Source organism: Hippocampus bargibanti, linkage group LG02 (genome assembly GCF_051943395.1).
Source record: "Hippocampus bargibanti isolate YZ-2025 linkage group LG02, ASM5194339v1, whole genome shotgun sequence".
Classification (NCBI taxonomy): Eukaryota; Metazoa; Chordata; class Actinopteri; order Syngnathiformes; family Syngnathidae; genus Hippocampus; species Hippocampus bargibanti.
The window spans coordinates 27,897,370-27,922,053 of record NC_142735.1 but is presented as its reverse complement, the minus strand read 5'-3'; the positions used below and the strand labels follow the sequence as shown (position 1 = coordinate 27,922,053).

General features: G+C 43.2%; 1 protein-coding gene across 5 annotated transcripts; it reads left to right on the top strand.

The window, feature by feature from the left end:
* The first annotated feature begins 219 nt into the window (after positions 1–219).
* frem1a (Fras1 related extracellular matrix 1a) lies at positions 220–24,119 on the top strand. Of its 5 annotated transcripts, none has more exons than XM_088990687.1 (36): positions 220–305; positions 2,395–2,685; positions 2,838–2,932; positions 3,069–3,361; positions 3,430–3,617; positions 6,887–7,210; positions 7,287–7,395; positions 7,496–7,627; positions 7,744–8,088; positions 8,653–8,795; positions 8,874–9,070; positions 9,161–9,251; positions 9,423–9,590; positions 9,670–9,878; positions 10,774–10,867; positions 10,982–11,234; positions 11,357–11,548; positions 11,632–11,817; positions 12,000–12,196; positions 12,255–12,456; positions 12,669–12,813; positions 13,173–13,314; positions 13,396–13,591; positions 13,973–14,237; positions 14,330–14,744; positions 16,146–16,347; positions 16,414–16,558; positions 16,639–16,768; positions 20,118–20,190; positions 20,419–20,568; positions 21,574–21,743; positions 21,862–21,984; positions 22,059–22,190; positions 23,210–23,325; positions 23,507–23,592; positions 23,742–24,119. In XM_088990687.1, exons 2-36 carry the CDS (start codon positions 2,452–2,454, stop codon positions 23,942–23,944), a joined length of 6,345 nt encoding a protein of 2,114 aa, XP_088846813.1. In that variant the 5' UTR covers positions 220–305; positions 2,395–2,451; the 3' UTR covers positions 23,945–24,119. The 5 variants fall into 5 exon arrangements, with proteins under 5 accessions (XP_088846813.1, XP_088846812.1, XP_088846815.1 ...); XM_088990686.1 differs by having other exon boundaries at positions 264–305; positions 2,314–2,685; XM_088990689.1 differs by lacking the exon at positions 220–305 and adding an exon at positions 368–505 and having other exon boundaries at positions 2,314–2,685; positions 3,430–3,608.
* The last annotated feature ends 565 nt before the right edge of the window (positions 24,120–24,684 follow it).

The window sequence follows — 24,684 nt, the reverse complement described above, 5'->3', positions numbered from 1 at the left end:
CACCGTGCTTATCTTAACTTCTCGGCTCCATTAATTAACTGTCATCTGCGGACTTCAGAGTATGAATCTACCTGTGACCTGAACCAAAAATTTATAGACCGGTAGCCGAACTGGCCGATTCACTTGTCATTAGATCAAAGCCAACACAATCTATGTAGCAAATTATATAGTATACCCCTCCGCACCCCCCCTTGTTAGAGGTGGAGTTTGACTCTGTGTCCCAAACCAAATGTTGGCGGTGCCGGAGAGCTGAGCAGCAGAGCGGGCTGGGCGAACAATGGAGCAGAAAAGGAGGTGCCACGCAGGTAAGGACATGTCGATAACTCAAGGGTTGCATTTGTTTTTAGCCAAATGCCTTAGTCTGCTTCTTAAATCCCTTTCACGCTAATGTTACTCTAGATGCGTACATACACTAATAGCAAATGTGGATTTTACCCAATTATTTTTAATTTCCGTAAAATTAAGATTTTTTTTTCTGAATACAAAAAAATAAAAAAAATAAAAAGTGAGTATAAAAGTTTGAAAATTCTATCTATCTATCTATCTATCTATCTATCTATCTATCTATCTATCTATCTATCTATCTATCTATCTATCTATCTATCTATCTATCTATCTATCTATCTATCTATCTATCTATCTATCTATCTATCTATCTATCTATCTATCTATCTATCTATCTATCTATCTATCTATGTGAGGGACATCGAGTGGCAATCAAAAACAATTACATTTCAGACTAAGATCTTCAATTTTCATTATTTAAAGTACAATGTATTTTTGTGGGTATTTTGTTTCTTTATTTTTTTTAATTGTTGTGAGATTTCAAAAAGCTGTATTTTTGCATTTCTGTAATTATTTATTTGTGTGTTAATTTTGTGTTGATTGATTGATTTTATGTGCCCTTGTCGGAAAAGCACTGCCATTCAAGTTAACATTCAAGATTTTCATACGTTGCCTGTATGTTAGCTGTGAGTTTGGTATGTCGGAGAGAAGCGCAGTTTAGCCTGGGTTGTTACTGGAAGTTCCACAGACACTTGGCCCTAAGTGCACTTTTCCAAAATTGAATCTAACGTAAGCCTTTTACTTTTGAACGTGACGTTATATGTTTTTTCAGTGATATTCATATGTTTTGAGTACTTACTATTAAGTCACGCAGACAGGGATTTGGTGAATCTTTCTTTTGTTTTTGTCGTGTAACAGTGTTGCGTTGGTGCATCCAAATGATAGGTACTGGGAAGTAAGTTGTGGTTGTGAAGGACTCTTGTCATTATCAAGGTGAGACGAGGTGCTGTGAAAAGGACGACGCGGAGCTTGCGGTCGATACAAAGCCGCTTAGTGACGTGGAAACTTAAAATTATTTAGATGATTTTTGACTTGTGACACCCCAACTGCTGTATTAGGTAAATCCTACTGTTTTTCAGTTTTATTTGGCAGGCGCAAAATACTTTTGGTCGTCAGACATCAACGGGCCAACACACGCAGACCTTGTGCCAACTGTGGGTCTGCCTGGCACCCCACACGTGCGCCAACTTGCAAAGCCATTGGACAGAGATGCCAGCACTGCGGAAGGAGGAACCACTTCGCCAGGATGTGCCGCTCTGCTCCCACGTCAACATACCCACCACGCCGCTCACCAGACCAGCCGAGGCGAACCACCATCCACTGCGTGGGCTCACGCGCCAAGCCATTCAAGTGGTGCACAGTGGAACTGGATGGAGTGAGCTTACCACTCCTGCTCGACACGGCAGCCTCCAGGTCACTGTTGAACGTGTCCACAGTTCGACGGCTATTTCCTCATCTCCAGATCGAGGCCAACGCTGAGGACTTGTTTGGCTATGGCCAAACTAAGATTGGTATGGTGGGCACTGCCACCTTCAAAGTGCGCTATGGCTCGAGGACTCTCCCCCCCTTCACCTTCCAAATATCCCGTCATGGCGCCAACCTCTTGGGACACTGGGTCTATAGCATACTTTCCTGTAAGAAAGGTTGAATTGTTCACTGGGACAAGTTGAACCATGTTCGGTTAATTATGGTACAAGATGCTTGCCCTTAAGAGGACTCATTGTGAAGGGTCTCATTCAGGCACAATGACAAGGGTGGGCGACCTTTATCCGGTCAGGGACTAAATGTTGTATTCCATCCAATGTCAGTAATAAAATGAATCATATCTCTGACTTAGCCATATCCGATATATGATCTTGTGTTCTTAGCTTTTTTTGGTGTAGCATCAACATTGTCAGCATCCATGGTGCGATAAATTGTAATGTTTACTGACACCAACCTCTCCACTCTGCACTCACCCTATTGCAGCCCTCCCCCCCTTTCCAGAGAAATACTCAACGCTTAAACTTGCACTTTCCCTGAAATGATGCAGCTTCAATCTTTTTTGAGGGGCGACAGCTGAAAAGGACACTTGAACAGAGTCAACCTGTTCAGACTGGAGGAACAATGCTGAAGTCAAAGGGTCAAAGCTTGGCTTTGCTTCCTCTTCTACTTCTTGAAATGACTTGCAACGCTTCGCTTGTAAAAGTCAACAAGGCTTTGAAGGTGAGACGGGGTCAGTCGTCCTACCTCCAGGAAGGTGACCTGCACTTCCTTGTCCCGCTCCCAAAGGATGCATGCCAAGTGGAAGTGGTGTTAAATGAGCCCATGACTCAACGGGTGGGAAAATTCCTCCCTCAGGTAACGGAAAAAAATCAGAGACAGACTTGATACATTTTTTTGCTGCTGTTTGTTAAGTTTCCTGTGAATAAATGGACAGATACACTCTGGCAGGATCTCCACTCAACCGTGTTTACTATCACATTTATTAAACACATTTATTATTTTTCCAGTTATTTAACTGCCATTATCGAGAGAACGAGGTCAAGTACGTCCATAATGGCTCGCCACTATTAACGGAGGACACAGTCAAGTTTCGGTTGTATTGGTACGTCACCTCAACGCGTAGAGTGTTGCCCTGCGATATTGTGGATTCTTTCTGACATACCAGCGACATGGCTGATTATTGTGCGGTCTTTGATGAATGGGTCTTTTTATAATACCCACCCCATGTTTGCCAACAGGTTCACGGAGACCGACACCTACACTGAGGTTTTTTCTCTTCAGGTCGACATCATAGAATCCGATTGCAGAATCATCAAGCTTGGACCGCAAGTTTTGCAAGTTCCATTTTATGGTGTCTCTGCGGATATTGACGGCAATGTGCTGTCCTTCCACTACGAAAAACGGTCCAGCTTAGAGTGTACCATCCACCTCAATAGCCATGACACTCACCTGCCAGCTCATGGGAAAATCATTACTGGAAAGCCCGAGGAAGCCGTCAAGAGAGGAGACGAGCCATTGCGCTATATTGAGGGTACTTGCATTTGCGCTGAAAGCGTTCTCTGCGATGGCTCTCAAAACTAAGAAATTTAAATTTTACAGATCCGGTGAGATGTAATTCTGGCGTTTGCCTGAAGGGAGTGAAGCTTGTCAAATTCCTCAAAGTTCCCTGTGAGGATTTTCTGCTAATGGGGCTGAAATACCAGCATATGACTCCTCCGTCTCCTGACATTGACTACATTGCAATCAAGCTTGACCTCAAAGACACAAGGAGTGGGAAGGTTTATCAGGCAATGGGACCTTTTTTCCTTTTAAATTGTTTTGTAGCAAAAATGTTGGAAAAAATATGACGCAGCGATCCTACAAATGTGGAATGGATTATTATTATTTTTTGTAACTCAGCTCTTGAAATCAGTTTGAGTTTGTTCCATTAAATTTAGCAAGCATGTCAATGAATGAGTAGATGCACAAAAACGTCTAATCAACCCAGGCCAGGGGAGCTGGGGTTTTGATACTGGTCAGAAAGGCAACGCAAATAACACACGAACAACATGACATGAGTAAATTCACACAGAAACACAAGGATATGCGGGCCCAAAGACAGCAGATCCCAGGGGAACACCTGTGGTACCCCCAATTGAGTTTAAATGTTGCTATCTTCAACAATCCTCCCCATTTTAGGGAATGGGGTTGAAAATGTAATTAAAATGTCAGTATTTACATTGCCCAAACCTTAGGAAGTAATAATAATAATAATAATACATTTTATTTTAAGCGCCTTTCAAAGCTCTCAAGGACACTTTACAGTCACAGACAAGCATATATACTATAATAAATGAAATACAATTACAAATAGAATACAACAAATAAAATACAATTTTAAATAGAAACAAGCGATAGAGGTACATATAAAATGCAATTTTAAATTGGTGGATTTTGAGATGGGATTTGAAGGTGGGCAGAGAATCGATGTTATAAATGTTGGGAGAAAGTGAGTTCCAGAGTTTGGGGGCAGAGCCGCTGAAAGCTCTGTCCCTCATCGTGCTGAGATGGGCACGGGGGGCACACAGAGGTAGAGGGAGGAAGAGGATCTGAGGGAACGAGAGGGAATATAAATTTGAAGAAGGTCAGATGGGTATGGCGGGGCAAGGTTATGGATAGCTTTAAATGTTTAAAGAAGAATTTTAAAGTTGATTCTATGTTTGACCGGGAGCCAGTGGAGCTCTTGGAGGATGGGGGTGATGTAGTGAAAGGATGAGGTTCTGGTGATGATCCGGGCCGAAGAATTCTGGACGAGTTGAAGTTTCTGGAGAAGTTTCTGAGGGACACCAAGGAGAGGTGAATTGCAATAGTCAATCCGGGAGGTGACAAGACTATGAACAAGGATAGCAGTGTGAAGGGTGAGAGACGGGCCAAGACGATTGATATTACGTAGGTGGAAGCATGCAGATCAGGTTATTTATATGGGAGTGGAAAGATAGTGTGCTGTCAAGGATGACAACTAGGCTTTTGACCTGATGGGAGGGAGAAACGGTCAATCCTCAATGATGAGTTAGCACAGGGGTGGGCAAACTTTTTGACTCGCGGGCCGCATTGGGTTCTAAAATTTGACAGAGGGGCCGGGCCAGGAGCATTTGGAGGGAGTGTTTGGGCCGGAAATACTCCGAACAAGTTATGTCCATAATTTATAAAATCACTTCAAATGACTTCGACTGAGCGTATTTTACAAAGATTCCACAGCATATAGCTATAGTTTACGTTTTAAGACTTGCGCTGAATATATGAAGTCTTGTTTTCGAGTTGATGACGATCCCCATGTGACGTCACGTTTGGACCGCCCTGACCGAGAAAGCGACATACAATGCATTTTGGGTACTTTGTTTAGTCTGAAAACTTCGTGTTAATCCGTGTTGATGGCGAAATTAGAAGGAAAACACATAAATAACGCCATGGTGAATCGTTGTGTGTTGCACCAAGACAACTATTTGATATTCGCTGACACAAATTCCCAGCTGACAAATCAGCCCATTTCCAACGGAGCTTGGGCGCAATCTTCTGCTTTTTCTGGGTGCTACATTGCTGTCATTGACGGCTCGAATTGATATGGGAGGACTCCTAGAATCAATTGCAAACATTTATGCTTTCCTCTTCAGAAGAACAAGAACAAGAAAACATCTTCTCCGAATCTGAAGCCATTGTTTTGATTCTCGAGCAACCTTCTGAAACTGGCCATTTCCGGATTCATTTTGAAGTCATTTTTATTGGTGTTTTTCATTTAACTAAAAATATCAGCCTGCCTGATTTGGGTATTTTAGATGCTATAAAACGTTTTTCTGATGTCAGTGGGAAACAAAAACAAAAAATGGTGCCGGTTGTCCTTTAAATGTAGTATGTACAAACCTCATAGCACAGTAAAAACACTACAACCCAATTTATTAACTGTCTTTCAAATGTGAAAAATATCCCTGATCAGTTAATAAATTTGTCTCAAGGAATATGCAAGATATGGCATTTACAAACTATTTCGCAGATACTTGGAGGAGGAAATGGAAATAGATTAAAATAACATATGCACTGTGATTTATCAAGATTGCGTCTGATTTTAATAAGTTTCCATCGAAGGGGCAAAGTTAAAGAAATCAACATTTATTGAAAAATGGAATCACTTTCAACATTCAAAACATATTATTACACAACGAAATATTCAAGCTCAATAATACCTACTTGTGTTAAATTCCGCAAAATCATAGATGGTTTGTCCTGACCGCGCGCTCAACAAACTCCTCACTGACGCTCTCGCCTTCACGCGCTAACAAAACACGTGTACCGTCGCCGAGCACACAAACATAGACTACCTGCAGTTGAAATTTGCATACTCGGCTCGGCAGCCAATCAGAAGCCTGCTTCTTTCTTCCGGACTTTCGCAAGCGTTACAAAGTCGTGCAATTGCATGTCATTTTCCAAAATAGATGCACAGAACCTCAAACTAGAAGAAAGATTCAAAAGAAGCTAACAACATATGTGACGCTACAAAACGTAAATTTACATTAAACCGTGACTGTAAAGTGTACGTGAGACTTATGAAAGGGGCTTAGTGGCTCGTAGGAATCAATGCAAACGTTGCATTGTGCACCACAATGACAATCGACTACTGTAGCAAAATTTACAGCCATACGCATTTGCCGTAAATTAAGCAAGGTAGCATTTGTAGTTGGTGCATTCTTGATTTAAAAAAAAACTTTATACTTTGTGACAATGTTTCTTAATGGGATTGGTCTCATTTTGCTTCAAGTTGGGAAAAATGGGGCAGGCAACTTTTCAGTTATCTGCCCTGTTGTTCGCTAGCTTTTTGTCATGAGTTTTAGACACTGTTTGTACTATAATTTGGGCAAGTTCGGCGGGCCGGATTGAAGAGCCTAACGGGCCGTATGTGGCCCGCGGGCCGTAGTTTGCCCATGCCTGAGTTAGCATGAGATTTACTTAGTTAGCATGTATTTAGTTAGCATGAGATTTAATGCATTTCTTAAATTTTAAAATCTGACTTTCTTTTCCGATGAAGTCTGAACAGATGTGGATTCCAGTGCAGATTACAGGCGCACTGGTCAACCAGTCGCCCGTGATGTCATTCATGTCAATGTTCATCCTGGAAGTTGACCAATTCATCCTTACTGCACTATCGACGGCAACATTAAATGGCGAGGATGAGGAAACTCAGCAGGAGAGGTTGATTTTCAACATCACCAAAGCACCTTCAGATGGCTTCATCACTCACCTCTCCGACCAAACGCGCCCAATCTATTCCTTCACATGGTTGGATTTAAATGGAATGCTCATTGCATATCAACCCCCTAACTCCTCTCACACCCAGCGCAGGCACTTTGAGGTTGTGATTTATTTGCAAATGTCCCATGTAAAATGTTTTGGTGGAATTAATAGATTTTAGGAATCTTCCCGCGCAGATGGAAGTCGATGTTCATGATTTTTTCTTTGAGAAGAGCCCACCAATGACCGTGCACTTGTCTGTTCGGAATGCAGACACCAATGCTCCCAGAGTTTCCTGGAGCATGGGTATGGTTAAAAATCTGAATTATTTTCATAATCACTTTAGAGTGTACTGACATAGCAATGGCGGATGTATTTTGAACATACGCGCACATTTTTCATCCAGGGCTCAGCTTATTGGAAGGCCAATCACGTCCGATAACATGGGAGCAGCTCCAGATTGTGGACAATAACGACATTGGCGCTGTCCGTATAATCACCGTGGACGGCCTTCTGCATGGAAGACTGACAGTCGGAGGTGTTATGGTTGCGTTCCTTTCATGTTATAGTTGTCCTGGAAAATTTCAGTGTTGTTATTTTGGCCTTTTAGTCACTGGGGGCCAAAGGTTTCAAAATGTGTTTGTGCATCCATAGGTGGAAAGGGTTTCATGTTTACCGTTGGGGATATTAAAGCCGGAATCGTTTGCTATCACCACGATGACAGTGACTCCACCAGTGACTTCATCATCTTCCGCATCATCGATGGTCACCAGCAGACCAGGCACAAGTTCCCCATTAAGATCCTCCCAAAAGACGATAGTCCTCCATTCCTCATCGCCAACATACTACTGGAGGTCTCCCAGGGTCAAACGACTGTGTTGAAAGGCTCCGCTCTTCAGGCTTCCGATGTGGACTCCAGCAGCGACTACATCTTGTTTAACATTACGAGGCCCCCGCAGGCGGGAGAGATTTTGAAGTTTCCAGGACCGGGGCTAACAGGTTAGAGAAACTCACGTCACACCTGTTTTGTTTCCCATGGGTGTATGATAAACCTGCAGGTTGCTATACCAACTGACACTTCCCCTGAAATCTTTAAAGGTGAAATGTTAGATGCCATGGTCGGAGTTACACGGTCCATCTTTCAAGTTCCTATTCAAGTGGTGAACAGCTGCATTTTGGACCAACTGAAGACACTTCATGGAGTATTAGCTGACTCCAAAGTAAAGTGCATGGCAGTCATGCAGTCGAGATGTGATGAATTGCTGTTTCAAAGTGATATTGACAAAGGAGAGGTTTGACTTTACCCCAGATCATTTACCGGTCCAATTTGAAATCACAAACCAGCTTCAGACCAAATTTCTAGACTGTTAAGTTTAGCTAAGGAGCCAGAGGGGACCCAAGTCTACAGGATCCAATGTAAGAGGGCCACTAGGACCATATACCCATCACTCTTGCAAATGGTGATGGGAAAAAACTTCTCAAACTAGCACTGAACTGAATCACTGTTGATGAGAAGATTGTTTTGGACTTCACTTTCCAGGTATTTATGTTCATTTTCTCCAGGTTACGCAGTCAGCAAGTTTTTGCAGAGGGATCTCTCTCAGTCCATGCTTTATTATCGTCACAAAGGGAATGATGTGCTTGATGACTCATTTGAAGTTGTACTCTCGGATTTCCAGGATCCCCCAAACTTGTCAGAGCCCCAGGTAAGGAAGTTTTGGTCGTTTTTACGTTTGGTGCGGTACAATAAATGATAAGAAGCCATTCATCTTTCTGACATGCAGGTAGTCATGTTGCACATTGAGCCGGTACGGCGGCATGCACCTCGAGAGGTTCCTACTGCCAGACGGTGTCTTGTGGTCAAAGAGACCGACGTGGCCCATGTAACACAGCAACACCTTCACTTTGTAGACAAAGACTTGCCACACAGCGATCTCACATACACGGTTATGACTCCGCCTTTCGATCAAGATCGTCATAGGTGGGTATGCCAAACTATTGTGGCCACCAGGCTCTAATACTGGTTACACATTCCGTTTGAGCTTTGCGGTGTTGTTGTTCTGAAGAGCAGTAGCGAGGATGCCGGGAGGTTATTCCTCGTGGACAGTATACCCGCATTCACCAAAGACACCAATGCGCCAGTGTTGAGGCTCTTCACGCAGGTAGTATTTGTTAGATAGTTTTTAGTGTGGCTAACTTTTTTCACAGTGCTCAATGAATCTGACCATGTGTAATGATGTTTTGCCTGATCGGTACTTCAGTCCAGATCCCTTCTTTCCAGTCTCAGATTGAATCTCACTGTCACTTCCTGGTCTCTTGCCTCCTTTCTGCAGCATGCCGTCAACTTCATGAAAGTAGCTTACATGCCTCCAATTGCGGATATTGGTCCTTTTCCTCGATATATACAGTTTGGTCTCTCAGTCACCAACCAACATGGCAACACACTTGATGGGATCTGTTTTAACATTACTGTGATACCCGTAGACAACCAACCGCCACAGGTATGTTGTGGCATTCTTCAAATCTTGATCTATTTTTTCTCGAGGAGATTGCTCAAAACTGTGTCATGGACCATTTCAGGTAATCACCAAGCCTCTAATGGTCGACGAGGGTGGTGAGTGCTTGGTCGGCTCAGAACACCTTCAGCTATCAGATGCGGACTCTGTGGAAGAAGCCTTGCGATTGGAGCTTTTGGGGGAACCGCAGCACGGGGCGCTGCAGCTCAACAGCTTTCCTCTAAAACCCGGACAGACCTTCACTGTGCAAGACCTGGCAAGACAAAGAGTTAGGTTAGATACCTTCATTCCCTCAAGTTCTGCAGTGGTAGTTTTCACAAGTTGCCCCGTATGATATTAATTGACAAAATACATTTTCACTATCAGGAGTTTCATCAATGCAGTATGTATTTTCAGTTTTTCTTTTTTCAGAAAGCATTTTCATTTTTATCAAATCTATTGACAGAGTTGAAATTAAGAAATAAATGAAACTCACACAAAAGGAGGGAAGACGTCTCTGTTGATTTTTCACTTGCATGGAGAATAGACAAGACAGTACAGGGTACAGCGTTCTCACGTATTCTCAACAATCTTTCTACCCCCTCCCCTTTTATTACAGTGACTGGCCTTGGTAGACAGTTTCTCGTGAGCAGGAAATTCTGTTAGTCAAAACCAAGTTTCAGTTGGGTCATTCTGGCATCCAAATGAAGATTAGCTGGGTTCCAAGAGAAACGCTCATCTTCACTTCTCTCCTTCAGTCCTTCCTAAGTAGTAACATCTTCACAGCACACATTAATATCTACCCACCAACATTGAATGTATAGTTAGTTGAATGATTAAGTGAGGAACGTGAAAGACGAAGAAGAAAGGTGAATGTGTGATTACATGTATGATTACATGTCTGAGCATTTTTATTCTCAGCAAAAGCATTCTTCATTAATGTGTCATAAGCAAATGTATGATAACTAAAAAAAATAACCCGAACATTTATTCACCATTTTTTTTCCATTTCACTTCAACTTCATAAACTAGAGTAACTTGTCAAACACAGGTCAAAGAATGTATTCATATTAAACATTTATATGGTTTGACAAAAATCACTCACGGGAAACTTAAATGTGGCCCAATACAAAATTGAGTTTGACACTGCTGCTTTAGCTTCTGCTGAAAATGTGTCTTGTCTTTTTAGATACCGTCATGACAATTCAGAAACTCTGGAGGATCGCATCAATTTGGCTTTAACAGATGGCGCCAATAAAATTAGTTTGTGTCTGCAAGTGGATGTAAGTTTCAAGCCACCCACTCAGGAAGCTAATTATTTCCTGAGCTGAGAACAGCGTTAAACGTTTACACAGTTCACCCAACTGAAACGACTCTTGTTATTTTTTTCTTTGTAGGTGTCCCCGATCAATGATGAGGTACCGGCGCTGGTTGCCGGTTTGAAACCAGTGCTCCCGTGTGCAGAGGGGGAGACAATCCTCATTTCAGTTGAGTACATCTCCGCGATTGACGCAGACACCGACAACGACAGCCTCGCCTTCCTGATTGCGCGACAGCCCCGCCAAGGCCTGGTGCTGAGAAACAACTTGGCCGTTGATCATTTCATTCAGGCGGACATACGTGCAGGCATGATCAGCTACAAGCACACGGGTACGCCGTAAATAAAGGGGATCTAATTGGATCGGGACATGTTTGTGTCCCTCATCAAATCATACTAGCTTGACATGAATGACCCCCAACTGAAACAAATACGCTTGCGGTTGTGGTTTCAGGGCAGGAGATCGGACTCACTCCACACGATGACACGATCACATTTGTGATTTCTGACGGAGAAACGGAACAATCTGCGCTATGCTGCAGTAGAAGAAATCCGAAAATCGCAAACAGAGAAACCTCTCTGCCGGTGTACGACCTCCGCATCGCCATTTCCCCAGTCAACACCCAGCCTCCCTTGCTGAAAACAGGTGGATGGTTTGATGTCCCGATGGTGATATGCCGACAGTAACGTCATTGGAAACGTAACCAAGATTCTTTGCTCCATCTGTAGGAGACATAATTGTGGTCGACGAAGGTGGGAGAGCACAAATTAATGCGAGTCATGTGAAAGTGTCTGATGCGGACACGGTCTTGGGTGATCTGCTGGTCACTTTGGTTACTCTGCCACAGTTTGGCTACCTTGAAAATGTTCTGCCGAGACCTGGTTTTGAGAAAAGCACCGTGGGTGTGAGCATTGGTAAACATTCCAGTCGCCATCCAGCATTCCATCCTTTCGTTGTTAAAATACCTGCTCTATTGAGTTTAAGTCGGTCACAGTACTGTTCAGCTTGTAACTAAAGCTCCAAAGGTTTTGTAAGATTGTTTAAAAAAAATAAAATAAAACAAGTGCTCCAGACTTCTTTCTTGTCTCCGCTCCAGACGCCTGCTCTTACGGAGACATCATTGCTGGTCAGATCAACTACGTTCAGTCCAGGCATCAACAACTGGAACCAACGAGCGATCAGTTCGTCCTCCGTGTGTCTGACGGCAAATTCAGCTCTGCCCGTGTCACGTTCAACATTGTTGTCAGGCCAACAAATGATGAGTTTCCGGAGTTGGTGGCTCAAACTATGACGGTAAGTCCTTCTGTTGGTTTGTGGTCGGATTGGTCACTTACGGCTGCTTTCTGTTTAGGTACAAGAAGGACACAAGAGGCATCTGGACTTGTCTCTGTTGAACGCAACAGATCTGGACGTCCCTAAGGATGTCTTGAGATTCCGTGTTGTGAAACCCCCTGGGTATGGATACATCATTCGTCACCATGGCACTGACACTCTCCGGGGGGCCAATTCAGAATCCATCGTAGCTGACTTCACCATGGCAGAACTAACAAATGGTACGTGTCAGTGATATTATGTCAATCCATATCGTTTATTTTTTAAACCATCGGGTTTGTATACAGTATATACCCTTTCACAAGGTAATTATAACTAAGAAAGGGTCCCGTCTTTTTTATAGGCCACCTCGGTTACATCGAAACCTCGAATAGTCCAAAGACTCACTGGTGTTGATTTTTTTCTCACTGCATTGTATTTTTATTGTCTTTAGGTCATGCTGTGGCTTACATGCATGATGACTCTGAACATTTGGAAGATGACTTTACCATCCAGTTAATGGACGGCAGACACAAAATGCAAAGACAGGTTCTGGTGGAAGTTCTTCCTGTCAACGATGAAAAACCTCATTTAATAAGGTTGAATTATGAGAATAAAATCCCCTTGTTTTCTTGAGTCTTTATTTGTTTCCTCGGTCTCCTGGGCATGTATACTAAATTGCAAGTTGCTAGCGCTTGTCTAGTATAAAATGTTAACGTTTTTTTAACAGTCTGACCAAATTCCAGGACAATGTTTTATTTTTGTGGTTCTACATACATATAATAGACAAGCCAACCAAATTTCACATGGGTAAACCAAGCTAGCAAACCAGGGTGCAGATTTGTTTAAAGTGCAATCGAAACCAATTTGTCTTGGCCCAAACAAAGGTCCACTGGAACTGTGATAAAAATGTAGCTTGGAAGATGTGACGATAAACATTTTATGCATCGTCCTTCAGAAACAATGGCCTGGAGTTGGAACCAGGAGAGACCCGACTCATAACCAGTGTATCCCTCTTCGCACAGGACCATGACACTCCTTCCTCGCAGGTCTTGTACATTTTTGAAAGGGTACCTGCACACGGACTCCTACAGATTAAGGTTTGTATACTGCAATCGAAAGTGTCCTATACTGTCTTGAATCGGATAATCACCTGAGTGTGAATCCGTTTTTTTCCACAGCATGTTCAAAATTGGCTGACGATGACAGTCGGCGAAAACTGCACCCAGGAAATGGTGGACACCAATCGTCTGCGCTATGTGCACAAAGACCCGATTGGTACGACAATGCGGGACCTTTTTGTTTTCCACCTATGTGACGGACAAAATCAGTCTCCCAAACAACGGTTCATCATATCAGTCAAACATATGGAAAAAGGTATTTTCAGACTTTCTGAAATCAGTGATGTATGTATTTCATCTGTCATGTATTCGTTGTTCCCACGCTATTTCAGGGGGATTGGAACAGAACCCTGTCACAAATAGTTTGTGACTAGCTTGGAATTGCCTATTGATACCACAAGATGCCAGCAAGTGCCACTGTTGTTGAAATTAAGCTGTTAATTTTTTATGCAGAAAACGAAGGGTAGATAAAAATCAAAAGGCAAACCCAAATGCCAAACCGAAACTCAGTGGCGGTTCGCTATATAATTTGAATCTGTGATCCGAAGCTAATTTTGCTCAACTTGGGCCACTTCTGCCTCAAATGCTTATTCACAGCATTATATTTTGTCCCAACTGCTGTGACTTTATTTTTCAGGAACCATCTTCATCTTTGTCACGCCTGCAAGTGTCAACCGCGGCGGGCGCGTGGTTCTCACCACCAACGTGCTGTTTGCCAGAGACGGCGCGAACCGGCCTGATGAGCTGCTGTATGTCATTACCGCCCCGGCATCTCATGGCTATTTGGAAAATGCCAAACATCCCGGTGTCACCATCTCCGCCTTCAGCCAGATGGACATCGCCGCAAACCGTGTGGCTTACGTGCACGACAACCAAGCTAGCACACCCACAGAAACCATTCGGTGAGTCTAGGAACCTTTATGGGAGATTCTTTTTGACTTTACTCGAACCAATATCCAGAGTGCCACAAGTCAGTCTGTTTCTGTTTCAACAGCTTTGTTGTTAGTAACAACCAGACAAGTCGAAAGGGAATCTTAGAGGTGTCAGTGAAAATGTTGGATCAAATCCCCCCGTCGTTGACCTACAAAGGTCTTCTCGTTCGCCAAGGGTTGTCCATGACCCTGAGTCAAGATTACTTGGCCATGACCGACCCTGACACCCCACGGAGCGCCCTGGTCTTTAAAATCCATCAGCCTCCTCAGCACGGCGAGCTGCTTTTACGCGGAAGCGTGCTGATAACGGGTTCCACTTTCACCCAGCAACACATTGAGGATTTAGAGGTCACGTATAAGCATAACGGAATGCAGTCGCAGATCGACCGATTCGAATTCACCGCCACGGATAGCGCCAATCGCGGCTTCCTGCTGGATGGGAAGTTGCATACGGAGGCGATGTGGTTCATCATTCAGGTAAATGACAAAATCTCGCATTGCCAATTAAAGGACAACCGACACATCCGGGCAAGTTGCGTCCATAATTTGTAAAATCACTTTAAATGACTTTTACTGTGTGCATTTTAGAAAGATTCCACTTCATATAGCTATATTTTACGTTTTAAAACTCTCGCTGAATAATCATGAAGTCTTGTTTTTGAGTTGATGTCGATGCCGGAAGTGACGTCATATTCGGTATGCCCCTGACCAAGAAAGCGACACACAATGCATTTTGGGTACTTTTTTTGTCTGAAAACACTGTGGTGATCGCGGAATTAGAAGGAAAACTACATAAATAACATGATGGTGAATCGTTGTCTGGCAGCCAATTGCGGTAACATGCATAAAGAAGGTGTAAGTTTACATAAATTCCCAGCGGACAAATCAGCCATTTCCAACGGACCAGAGCAGTCGAGCACCAGCGGAGGCAAACGAGGAAGCTAACCAGATTTAGCGATTCGACGCTTGCATCGCAGAAGTTTGATGCATGTTTGCTCATTTAGTCACACTGCATGCTAAATGTGAGCTCACCTGGTGAAAGAGAGCAATCTCCATATCAGTAGAGCAAACCGATCAGACAAACATCCACTTTCGACCGTGTCATTTGTTACTCTGTAGCGCTGTCGAGCTCTCTCTCGTCTCGTCTCTGATGTTCGTGTGTTGCTCTCATTATGGCGCTGTCTCTTTTGTGTATGTGCGTAAAACCCACCCCTCTGTCTTCTACCACGTATTTTAACCAATCACGGAGGTCGGCTCTTATAAGCGGCTCCATATAATGGACGAAACGCCGCTTGTGAGCCATCTTGTGCATTTTCTGGGAGTCCAGATTTCCACCGGCTTCATTGCTTGCAGACGGCTTGAATTGATACGGAAGGACTTCTTTAATCGATCACAAACATTTAGTCTTTCCTCTTCAGAACTATTTGAATCATATTCATAACTGGATGAGTAAAAAGAAAGCATCATCTCCGAACCTGAACTCTCTGAAGCCATTGTTTTGATTCTGGAGGAAGGCAGTTTGTGAAGGAGTATCCTGGCATGACGTCATGAACAAGGGGGCGAGACTTTCTGAATCTCCCCAATTTTGAGCTCATTAGTGGCAGTTTTGGGCAACTTTAAGTCATTTTTATTGGTGTTTTTTGCATTTGACTAAAAATATCAGTCTGCGTGTTTTGGGTATTTTAGATGCTATAAAACATTTTTCTGATGTCAGTTAGGAAACAAAAAAATGGGGTGGGTTGTCCTTTAAGGTCCTTTTGAAACTGTGTCCTATTGCTTGCAGCAGGGTCAAATACATTGACATTCAGAGGAGCAATTTTGGCCATTTAACTCCTTCCACGTTTGTGCACCAATTCAATTCAAAATGTTTAATTTCAGATCAAGCCTCTGGAGAGGTCACATCCAGAGGTTGTAAAGATTCATCACCTTTGGAAAGCTGATCTTTTAGCCGATGGACGATACGGAATCTTTCTGTCATCTCGGGAACTCAAAGCCAAAAATTCAAACGGCAAAGAAGAGGAGCTGATGTTCGTCATTGTTCGGCAGCCCTATTTTGGCCACCTGGAAAATATCACGACAGGTGAATGTCTTTTGTCTCACCGCAAGTTGGATTACAAAAGCAACCTGACATTTTGGTGTCCTATAGGTGGTTTCGTGCGACAGCGTATCTCCCAAATGGATCTGAACAGGAGGACAATCGTCTACATTGTCAATCCGGAGATGGAGTCTCTGTCAGACAGCTTGGAATTCAGGGTGTCAGATCGCCACGGAAACACTGGGCCGTCGCACATGTATGGTTTAATGACATCCACGATCTCCCTATGATCAATATCAAGACTGGCCTTCGTGATCATCACACTCGCTCTTGCAGACTTCAACTGAACTGGTCTTGCGTAGAGCTGTCTCAGCCCAAATACTGCGCCAACGAGGAGGACAAAAGGGTCTCGGTGGAGGTCATCCGAAAAGGAAATGTAGCAGAGTCGGCATACGTCAAAGTCCAGGTCGGTCATGACATGCCATTTGTAGGTCATTCTCGGGTAGGACTTTGCAATCAGGGCTCCACACAGCTGTAGTTGGAGCTACTGTCATATAGACTCGATGAAAAGGTTTCTTCAGCCGTCATCCGTACTTCTTTGAAGGTGTCGGACATTTCGCTTCTCATTCAAGAAACTTCGTCAGCAAACTAAAGTCTTACTGGTAGTTTAGGCCCTATATATATATCCCTACTGTCCTGTTAAATGACCCTCAATGGTCATTTAACAAATGTCAGAAAGAAAGAACAGGGAATGAAACAAAAAATTCTGATACAAAAAGGAGAGGAGTAGCAGTACCTTACATTGCAGGAGTTTCTGAAAAACTACAGAGTCCTTTGGCAACATAAAATTCCTACTTATTTCAAACCGATAAACACTTTAAGGCAAAAATTAGTGCATCCAAAAGATAGGCTGCCAAATGAAAAACAAAGTAATGTAGTTTATTCAATACATTGTAAGAATGAAAATTGTAAAGAGCAGTACATTGGGGAGACTAAACAAATTCTCAAAAAAAGACTTTATCAACATCGCAGGGATAATACTAGTGGGTCTCAATCGGCAGTACATATGCACCTAAAAGCTAGCAACCACTCATTTGACGACAATGAGGTTAAAATCTTAGCGAAAGAACATAGATGGTTTGAAAGGGGAGTAAAAGAAGCGATTTTCATAAAACAGCTAAATCCTTCTTTAAACCGATATGGTGGGGTGAGGTTCAATTTGGATCGTTCGTACAACAGCCTTCTTAGGCAAAATAGGATTAGGAATACTGATGAGGTGATACCGGTGGAAGTGGGGCAATCAAGCCAGTCGTTAGTCAGAACAATAGGAACAATCAGTGAAGTGGCAGGGAGTAGTCCTCTGCTCCCCCCCAACCTGAGAGCAGGGACCTATCATAGCAGAGTCCGGCACCGCCATGTCTGGACAGTAGGGATAATAATAATAATAATAATAATAATAATAATAATAATAATAATAATAATAATAATAATAATACATTTAATTTCAAGTGCCTTTCAAAACACCCAAGGACACTTTACAATAAAAACAATAAAACAAAGCACATAACAATAAAACCATAAATAAAATGATAATTAATAAAATAGCAGATTGAACTAGACATTGAAAGCAATTTTAAACAGATGGGTTTTGAGGGGGGACTTGAAAATAGGGAGGGAGTCAATATTACGGATGTTGGGTGGAAGTGAATTCCATATTTTGGGAGCAGAGCGGCTGAAAGCTCTGCATCCCATCGTGGTGAGACGGGCAGAGGGCACATAGAGGTGAAGGGAGGATGAGGATCTGAGGGACCGAGAGGGAACGGAGATTTGAAGCAAGTCAGAAAGATAGGGAGGGCCAAGGTTATGCATGGCTTTGAATGTAAACAGAAGTATTTTGAATTTGATTCGATGTTTAACAGGGAGCCAGTGGTGCTGCTGGAGGACAGGGGTGATGTGGTGAAAGGAGGAGGTTCTAGTGATGAGATTTTGGACGAGTTGGAGTTTATGGAGAAATTTCTGATTGACACTGAAGAGAAGTGAGTTACAATGATCGATGCGAGAGGTGACGAGACTGGATAAGGATAGTGGATAAGGATAGCAGGATATATATATCAGAATCAGAATCAGAATAAGAATCATCTTTATTGCCAAGTATGTAGGACACACAAGGAATTTGTTTCCGGTAGAACACGCTGCACTAGTATCGTTGTCAAAAAAACTGCTAAGTGGCACTATACAGTTCCATTTTGGCTACTGTTGAAAGAGTTCAAAGAGTTAATGGCTTGGGGGAAGAAGCTGTTTAAATGTCTGCTGGATTTGGTGCGCATGGATCGGTAGCGCCTGCCTGAGGGGAGTAGCTGGAAAAGGTGGTGGGCAGGGTGCGGAGGGTCCAGTAGGATTTTCCGCGCCCTAGTTTGGATTCTTGCAGTGTGCAAGTCCTCGAGAGTGGGTAGGGCGGTGCCAATGATTTTTTCCGCCGTCCTAACTGTCCGTTGAAGTCGGATTTTGTCCATTTTTGTGGCGGCCCCGAACCAAACGGTGATGGAAGAACACAGGATGGATTCGATGACAGCCGTGTAGAAATGTTGCAGCACCTCCTGTGGCAGGCCATGCTTCTTTAGCAGCCTCAGGAAGTACATTCTCTGTTGGGCCTTTTTCAGGATAGAGTTGGTGTTGACCTCCCACTTCATGTCCTGGGAGACTGTGATTCCCAGGAACTTGAAGGTCTCAACGGTTGACACCAGGCAGTTGGATAGTGTGAGGGGTAGCTGTGGTGATGGATGTTTCCTGAAGTCCACCATCATCTCAACTGTCTTGAGCGTGTTCAGCTCCAGGTTGTGACGGCTGCACCAGAGCTCCAGCTGCTCCACTTGTTGTCGGTACGCAGACTCGTCGCCGTCTTTGATGAGACCGATGACCGTGGTGTCGTCTGCGAACTTTATGAATTTGACAGCTGGGTGCGTTGAGGTGCAGTCGTTCGTGTAGAGAGAGAAGAGCAATGGAGAGAGGACGCATCCCTGCGGGGCTCCAGTGCTCGTGGTTCGTGTTGTGGATGATATATTTCCCAGTCTGACCTGTTGTGTCCGTCCTGTCAGGAAGCTGAGGGTCCACTGGCAGATCGTGGGGGACACACCAAGCTGGAGAAGTTTGGGGATGAGGAGTTCTGGGATGATGGTATTGAACGCAGAGCTGTAGTCCACAAACAGGATCCTTGCGTAGGTTCCTGTGTTGTCAAGGTGGTCGAGGATGTGATGCAGTCCAATGTTGTCTCTCTCTCTCTCTCTCTCTCTCTCTCTCTCTCTCTCTCTCTCTCTCTCTCTCTCTCTCTATCTATATATATATATATATATATATATATATATATATATAGAGAGAGAGAGAGAGAGGGCCTAAACTACCAGTAACGCTAACGCTCCCCCCAACCTGAGAGTAGGGACCTATCATAGCTGTGTCCGGCGCCACTATGTCTGGACATTAGGGATATATAAATAGGGCTGATACTACCAGTAAGACTTTAGTTCGCTGAAGAAGCATCTTGGATAAGAAGCGAAACGTCTGACACCTTCAAAGAAGTACAGATGACGGCTGAAGAAACCTTTTCATCGATGGACCACTCCTGTATGACTGAGAGCTTACACAGATGTGTCATATATAATAGTGCCAGGACGTTATAATGTGAAGTGAGGATCAGGACTAGGGAGGAGTTCCCAGAAAAAAAAAATCATGACACTACTGAATCAGTAAGGACTGATATGCAGTTGGTCACTCTTTGGGGAAAACTGCCTGTAAATTTCCCTCTGCTTTCTTCCTGGTAGGTAAACGAGGGGACGGCAACTGCAGGAAAAGATTTCCTCTCAAGCTCATCTTCGCTTCTCCAGTTTGATCCCGGTAGGATCAATTTTCTTTCAGAGAAGGCTCATGGTTCAAGAACCGAGTTGGCCAGCTTTGATAATACTTTTGGTAACTTTTCATTTTAAGCATGGAGACCATATACATTTAAAATGTATCAGATTTGTCGCTGTAGTTTTGAAATAAAGTAGTTGGTTTGCATTTTCACGTTATAAGCCATAAATGTCCATCATTTTAAAAGATGTGGTGTGTTTCTGCCCTGGGAAGGCGTCTCACTGAAGATCTGGAACATTGAAGTCATTCAGGATCAACTCGAAGAGGCTGATGAAGTATTTGAAGTGCTCCTTGTTCTTCCAGAAGGCACAGTTATTACCAGCTTCAAGAAAGCTCAAGTTACCATAAAGGACACTGGAAGAGGTAAACACTTCTACTCTTTTACCATTGACCACCATCTTCTATTGCTTATCCGGAATAAGGTCACAAAGGCGGCAGCAGCTTTGCCAGGGGAAGTCCCCACTTTCCTCTACCTAGCCATATCTTCTAACTCTTCCGCAAGGATTCCTAGGTTTTCCCAGGCCAGTTGAAAGACAGACTCCCCTCCAGCGGGACATACCTGAGGAAGCTTCCAGGAGGCATCTGATTAGGATGCCCGAGCCCCTTTATCATGCTCCCCTCAACGTGGAGGAATAACAGCTCGACTTTGAGCCCCACGCGGATGACCGAGCTACTCAACCATTTTTCTAACTGGCCTATGGACAAAACTGATTTGGGTGCTTTTATCTGGGATCTCGTTCTTTCTGTCACACCCCATAACTCCTAACCATAGGTGAAAGACTGAGCATTGATCAATCGATTAATCAGTTGGTCGAATGAGACCGTCACCTTTTGGCTCAGCTCCTTCATCACCACGACAGACCCTTACAGAGTCCGCATGACGGTAGACGCTGCAGCCATCTGTTGATTTCACGCTCCGTTCAACCCTCACCCGTGAACAAGAACCTAAATATAGTTTAAAGTCCTCCTCTTGGGACAGGATTCCATCGCAGACCCGCTGAGGGTATTCCACCCCATTCCAACCACAATTACAGATGCGGAACTGCTCATTTTCACCCCGGCCGTTACACACTCAGCTACGAACTACTCCGGTGATGGTTGGAGATCACGGCTTGAAGAAGCCAGTAGTACCACATCAACTGCAAAAAGCAGCGATACATACGTGGACCACCTCACTACCTCGTTTATACAGAGAAATTCTATCTATAAAGTTTATGGACTGAATCGATGATAAAGGGCAGCTTTGGCAGAGGCCAAGCTTCAGTGAAAACAAATGTAACTTACTAAAAATTAACATTTTAAAATTTATGGGGGATGCATTCATAGGATTAAGTGCATATTCCATAATTATTCATTCGCAAACTGCAGGGCAGTGCAAGCAAAACCAGCACCATGCAGCATCTCTACTCATGGGAAAGAGCAGTCTGTCCGATCGACGCACTCAAATTTCATCTGGGAGGATTAAGAAACTGTCCCTTGGCAGCCTATCACCCATTCATCAAGAAGGAACCCTCTCCAGAAAGAACAAATCCAAATCTGTAAGCAGCTGGAATTCTTTTTATTCTGATAATTATCACAGTATTGCTTTCCAACAAAATATCTTTATAAGTAAGGAAAAACTGATGCAGCTTTTTGTTTTTGTTTTATTTTTCCCAGAAAGGAAGAAGGACAAAGATCCGTGCGGTTAGCAGGTCGGGTCAGCGGAGCACACCAGGAGAGCAAATTAATCCAAAGCACGGCTCTCGGAGAACATTCCCCGGTGCAAGAAAAAGTGAACATGTGAGTGAAACGATGGAATACTATGCTAGATACACAAATGATGACAATTTTTAGCAGACCACTATTTTTTATAGGGAAAAACTGATAGGCTTGTAGCTAGGCCATGTTTACCAGAAGTGATGGGACTCCTGCATTTCAACCAGACGACCAATCAGATCTTTCATTGCAACGGTGTCTTCTGGAGATCTTGGACACCACCAAAGCAGGTCCTTATTTAAAGAACAACCGACACATTTTTATTTTTTTGTTTCCTAACTGACATCAGAAAAACGTTTTATAGCATCTAAAATACCCAAAACACGCAGGCTGATATTTTTTGTCAAATGCAAATCACCAATAAAAATGACTTAAAGTGTCCCAAAACTGCCACAAAATGAGGTCGGAATTGGGCAGATTCAGAAAGTCCCGCTCCCTTGTTCGTGACGTCACTATTGGTCACACACCTTGCTCCAGAATCAAAACAATGACTTCAGAGAGTTCAGATTCGGAGAAGATGCTTTCTTGTTACTCATCCAGTTGTGAATATGATTCAAATAATTCTGAAGTGGAAAGCATACATGTTTGCAATCGATTAAAGAAGTCTGGACTCCAATGTAGCGGCAAGAAAATGCACACGATGGCGCACAAGCTCCATTTGAAATGGGCTGATTTGTCTGCTGGAAATCTGTGAAAACTTACACGTTCTTTATGCGTGGTACCGCAATTGGCTACGACACACAACAATTCACCATCGCGTTATTTATGTAGTTATCCTTCTAATTCCGCGATCAACACGTTTTCGGATGAAAAAAAGGACCCAAAATACATTGTGTGTCGCTTTCTCGGTCAGGGGCGTTCCAAATGTGACGTCACTTCAGGCATCGTCATCAACTCGAAAACAAGACTTCCTGAATATTCAGCGCGAGTCTTAAAACGTGAAATATAGCTATATGCGGTGGAATCTTTGTAAAATACGCTCAGTAGAAGTCATTTCAAGTGATTTTACAAATTATTGACGCAATTTATCCGGAGGTGTCGGTTGTCCTTTGAGCTATAGTTTGAAACCCGGGAAGTAAACAGCGTTGAGTTAGACCCGGTGTTGGATAGAAAGCGTTTCAGTCAAGACCATATGAACCAAGTCATGACTTGGACTTTGGGGAATTCAGATCACTTTGAGAGCCATAAATTTGAACTTGTTTCTGCATTCACAAATTCATTGTTATCCCTGACTTGCGCCTGCAAACAGATGGCCAAAACTCCACCATGTCCTCCTGGATGGACTTTTCACAGTGGCCGCTGCTACATCCTCAACAAGGGGCACAAAACGTCATGGACTCTAGCAAATCGGAGCTGTAAAGAGAGGTACACTTGAACCTGGGTGATTCCCTGACACAAATGGTAGAAAGACAAAATAGCAAAAGTAGTCAAATGTTTTGGTATTTTAGACAGAGTGAACCCCTGTTAATGGTGGGGATATGGTCCAGAAACACCCACTGTTCCTGTTGTGAAACGGATCTAACATCCCTTCCCTTTTGTGCTCCAGATATAAAGGCAACCTTCCAAGTGTTTTCTCAAAAGGTGACATGGATTGGCTGTGGGACTTTGGTGGGAGGAGACCCTTTTGGATAGGTGTGCTCTTAATTATATCAATATGGTATTAATAGGGGTGCCAGTAGTACTTGAGGGAAAAGATGGAATTTGCATTTTTCAAGACGAAATATTATTATTGTGTCTCAAAGTCAGGTATTCAATAGCATGATTATTTTCACCTCCCTTAGGCCTCAATGACAGAGACGGCCAAGGGTCTTGGCAGTGGGAGGACGGAGAAAACGTCACCTGGGTGAACTGGACCATGGTCTCTTTGCCCTTAACCGCGGAGGGGAGCAAAATGTGCACCCTGGTGTGGAGGAGGGCCAAGTGGCAAAGAAAGGACTGCAAGGCGGGGCGAGGTCACGGTTATATATGCTCCATCAAGATTTGAATGCAAATTAAGACATTCGACCCATCCCATGTAATTTTAGAACACTGTATAACCTCAAGAGGATTTAAAAGCCTCCATTACATTTGTTATATTTTTTGGGGAGGGAGGTAATGTATGTATTGATATGAATTCAAATACTGATTTTCTAGATATTGTAATAAACACTGGAAAAACACCCAAGTTTAATTTTATTCTTGCCGGAAGGGGAAAAAGAACAAAGTGAATTGATCTCTGGGTAACATTAGCAATGGGCACAATAAGATATTTTTGATACATATTTAATGCTCGCTACTTCGCATGTGTATTGAAATATGTTGGCAATGTGTTTGAGCGACAGGGTGGAGGATGGGACTGGCTTAATTCAAATCTAGCTGAATAGCGACATCACGCGAACAATTTGGTGCACTGTTAACTGGCATCCATCCAATTCAATAATTGGTCGGTTCTTTTAATGGACATTACATTCGGCCAATCAGACGTTCTTAAATAGCAAACGCTCACAAATTGGGGCGCGTCAAACGAATCAATCAGTGAGGGGCGAAGGAGCCATGATTTTGTACCCCAAAAAAATGTGCCTCTTTAATTTCAGTCGTGACATAAATTTGTGACAGTTTGCCATTTTAGTAAAACAAACAAACAAACAAATCAATACATCCATATCACGAAAGAAAAGTTAAAAATAAAAACTCATATTTGGGGCTGTTTTGGGCAACAATTAGTACCATGATTATCTTTCAACA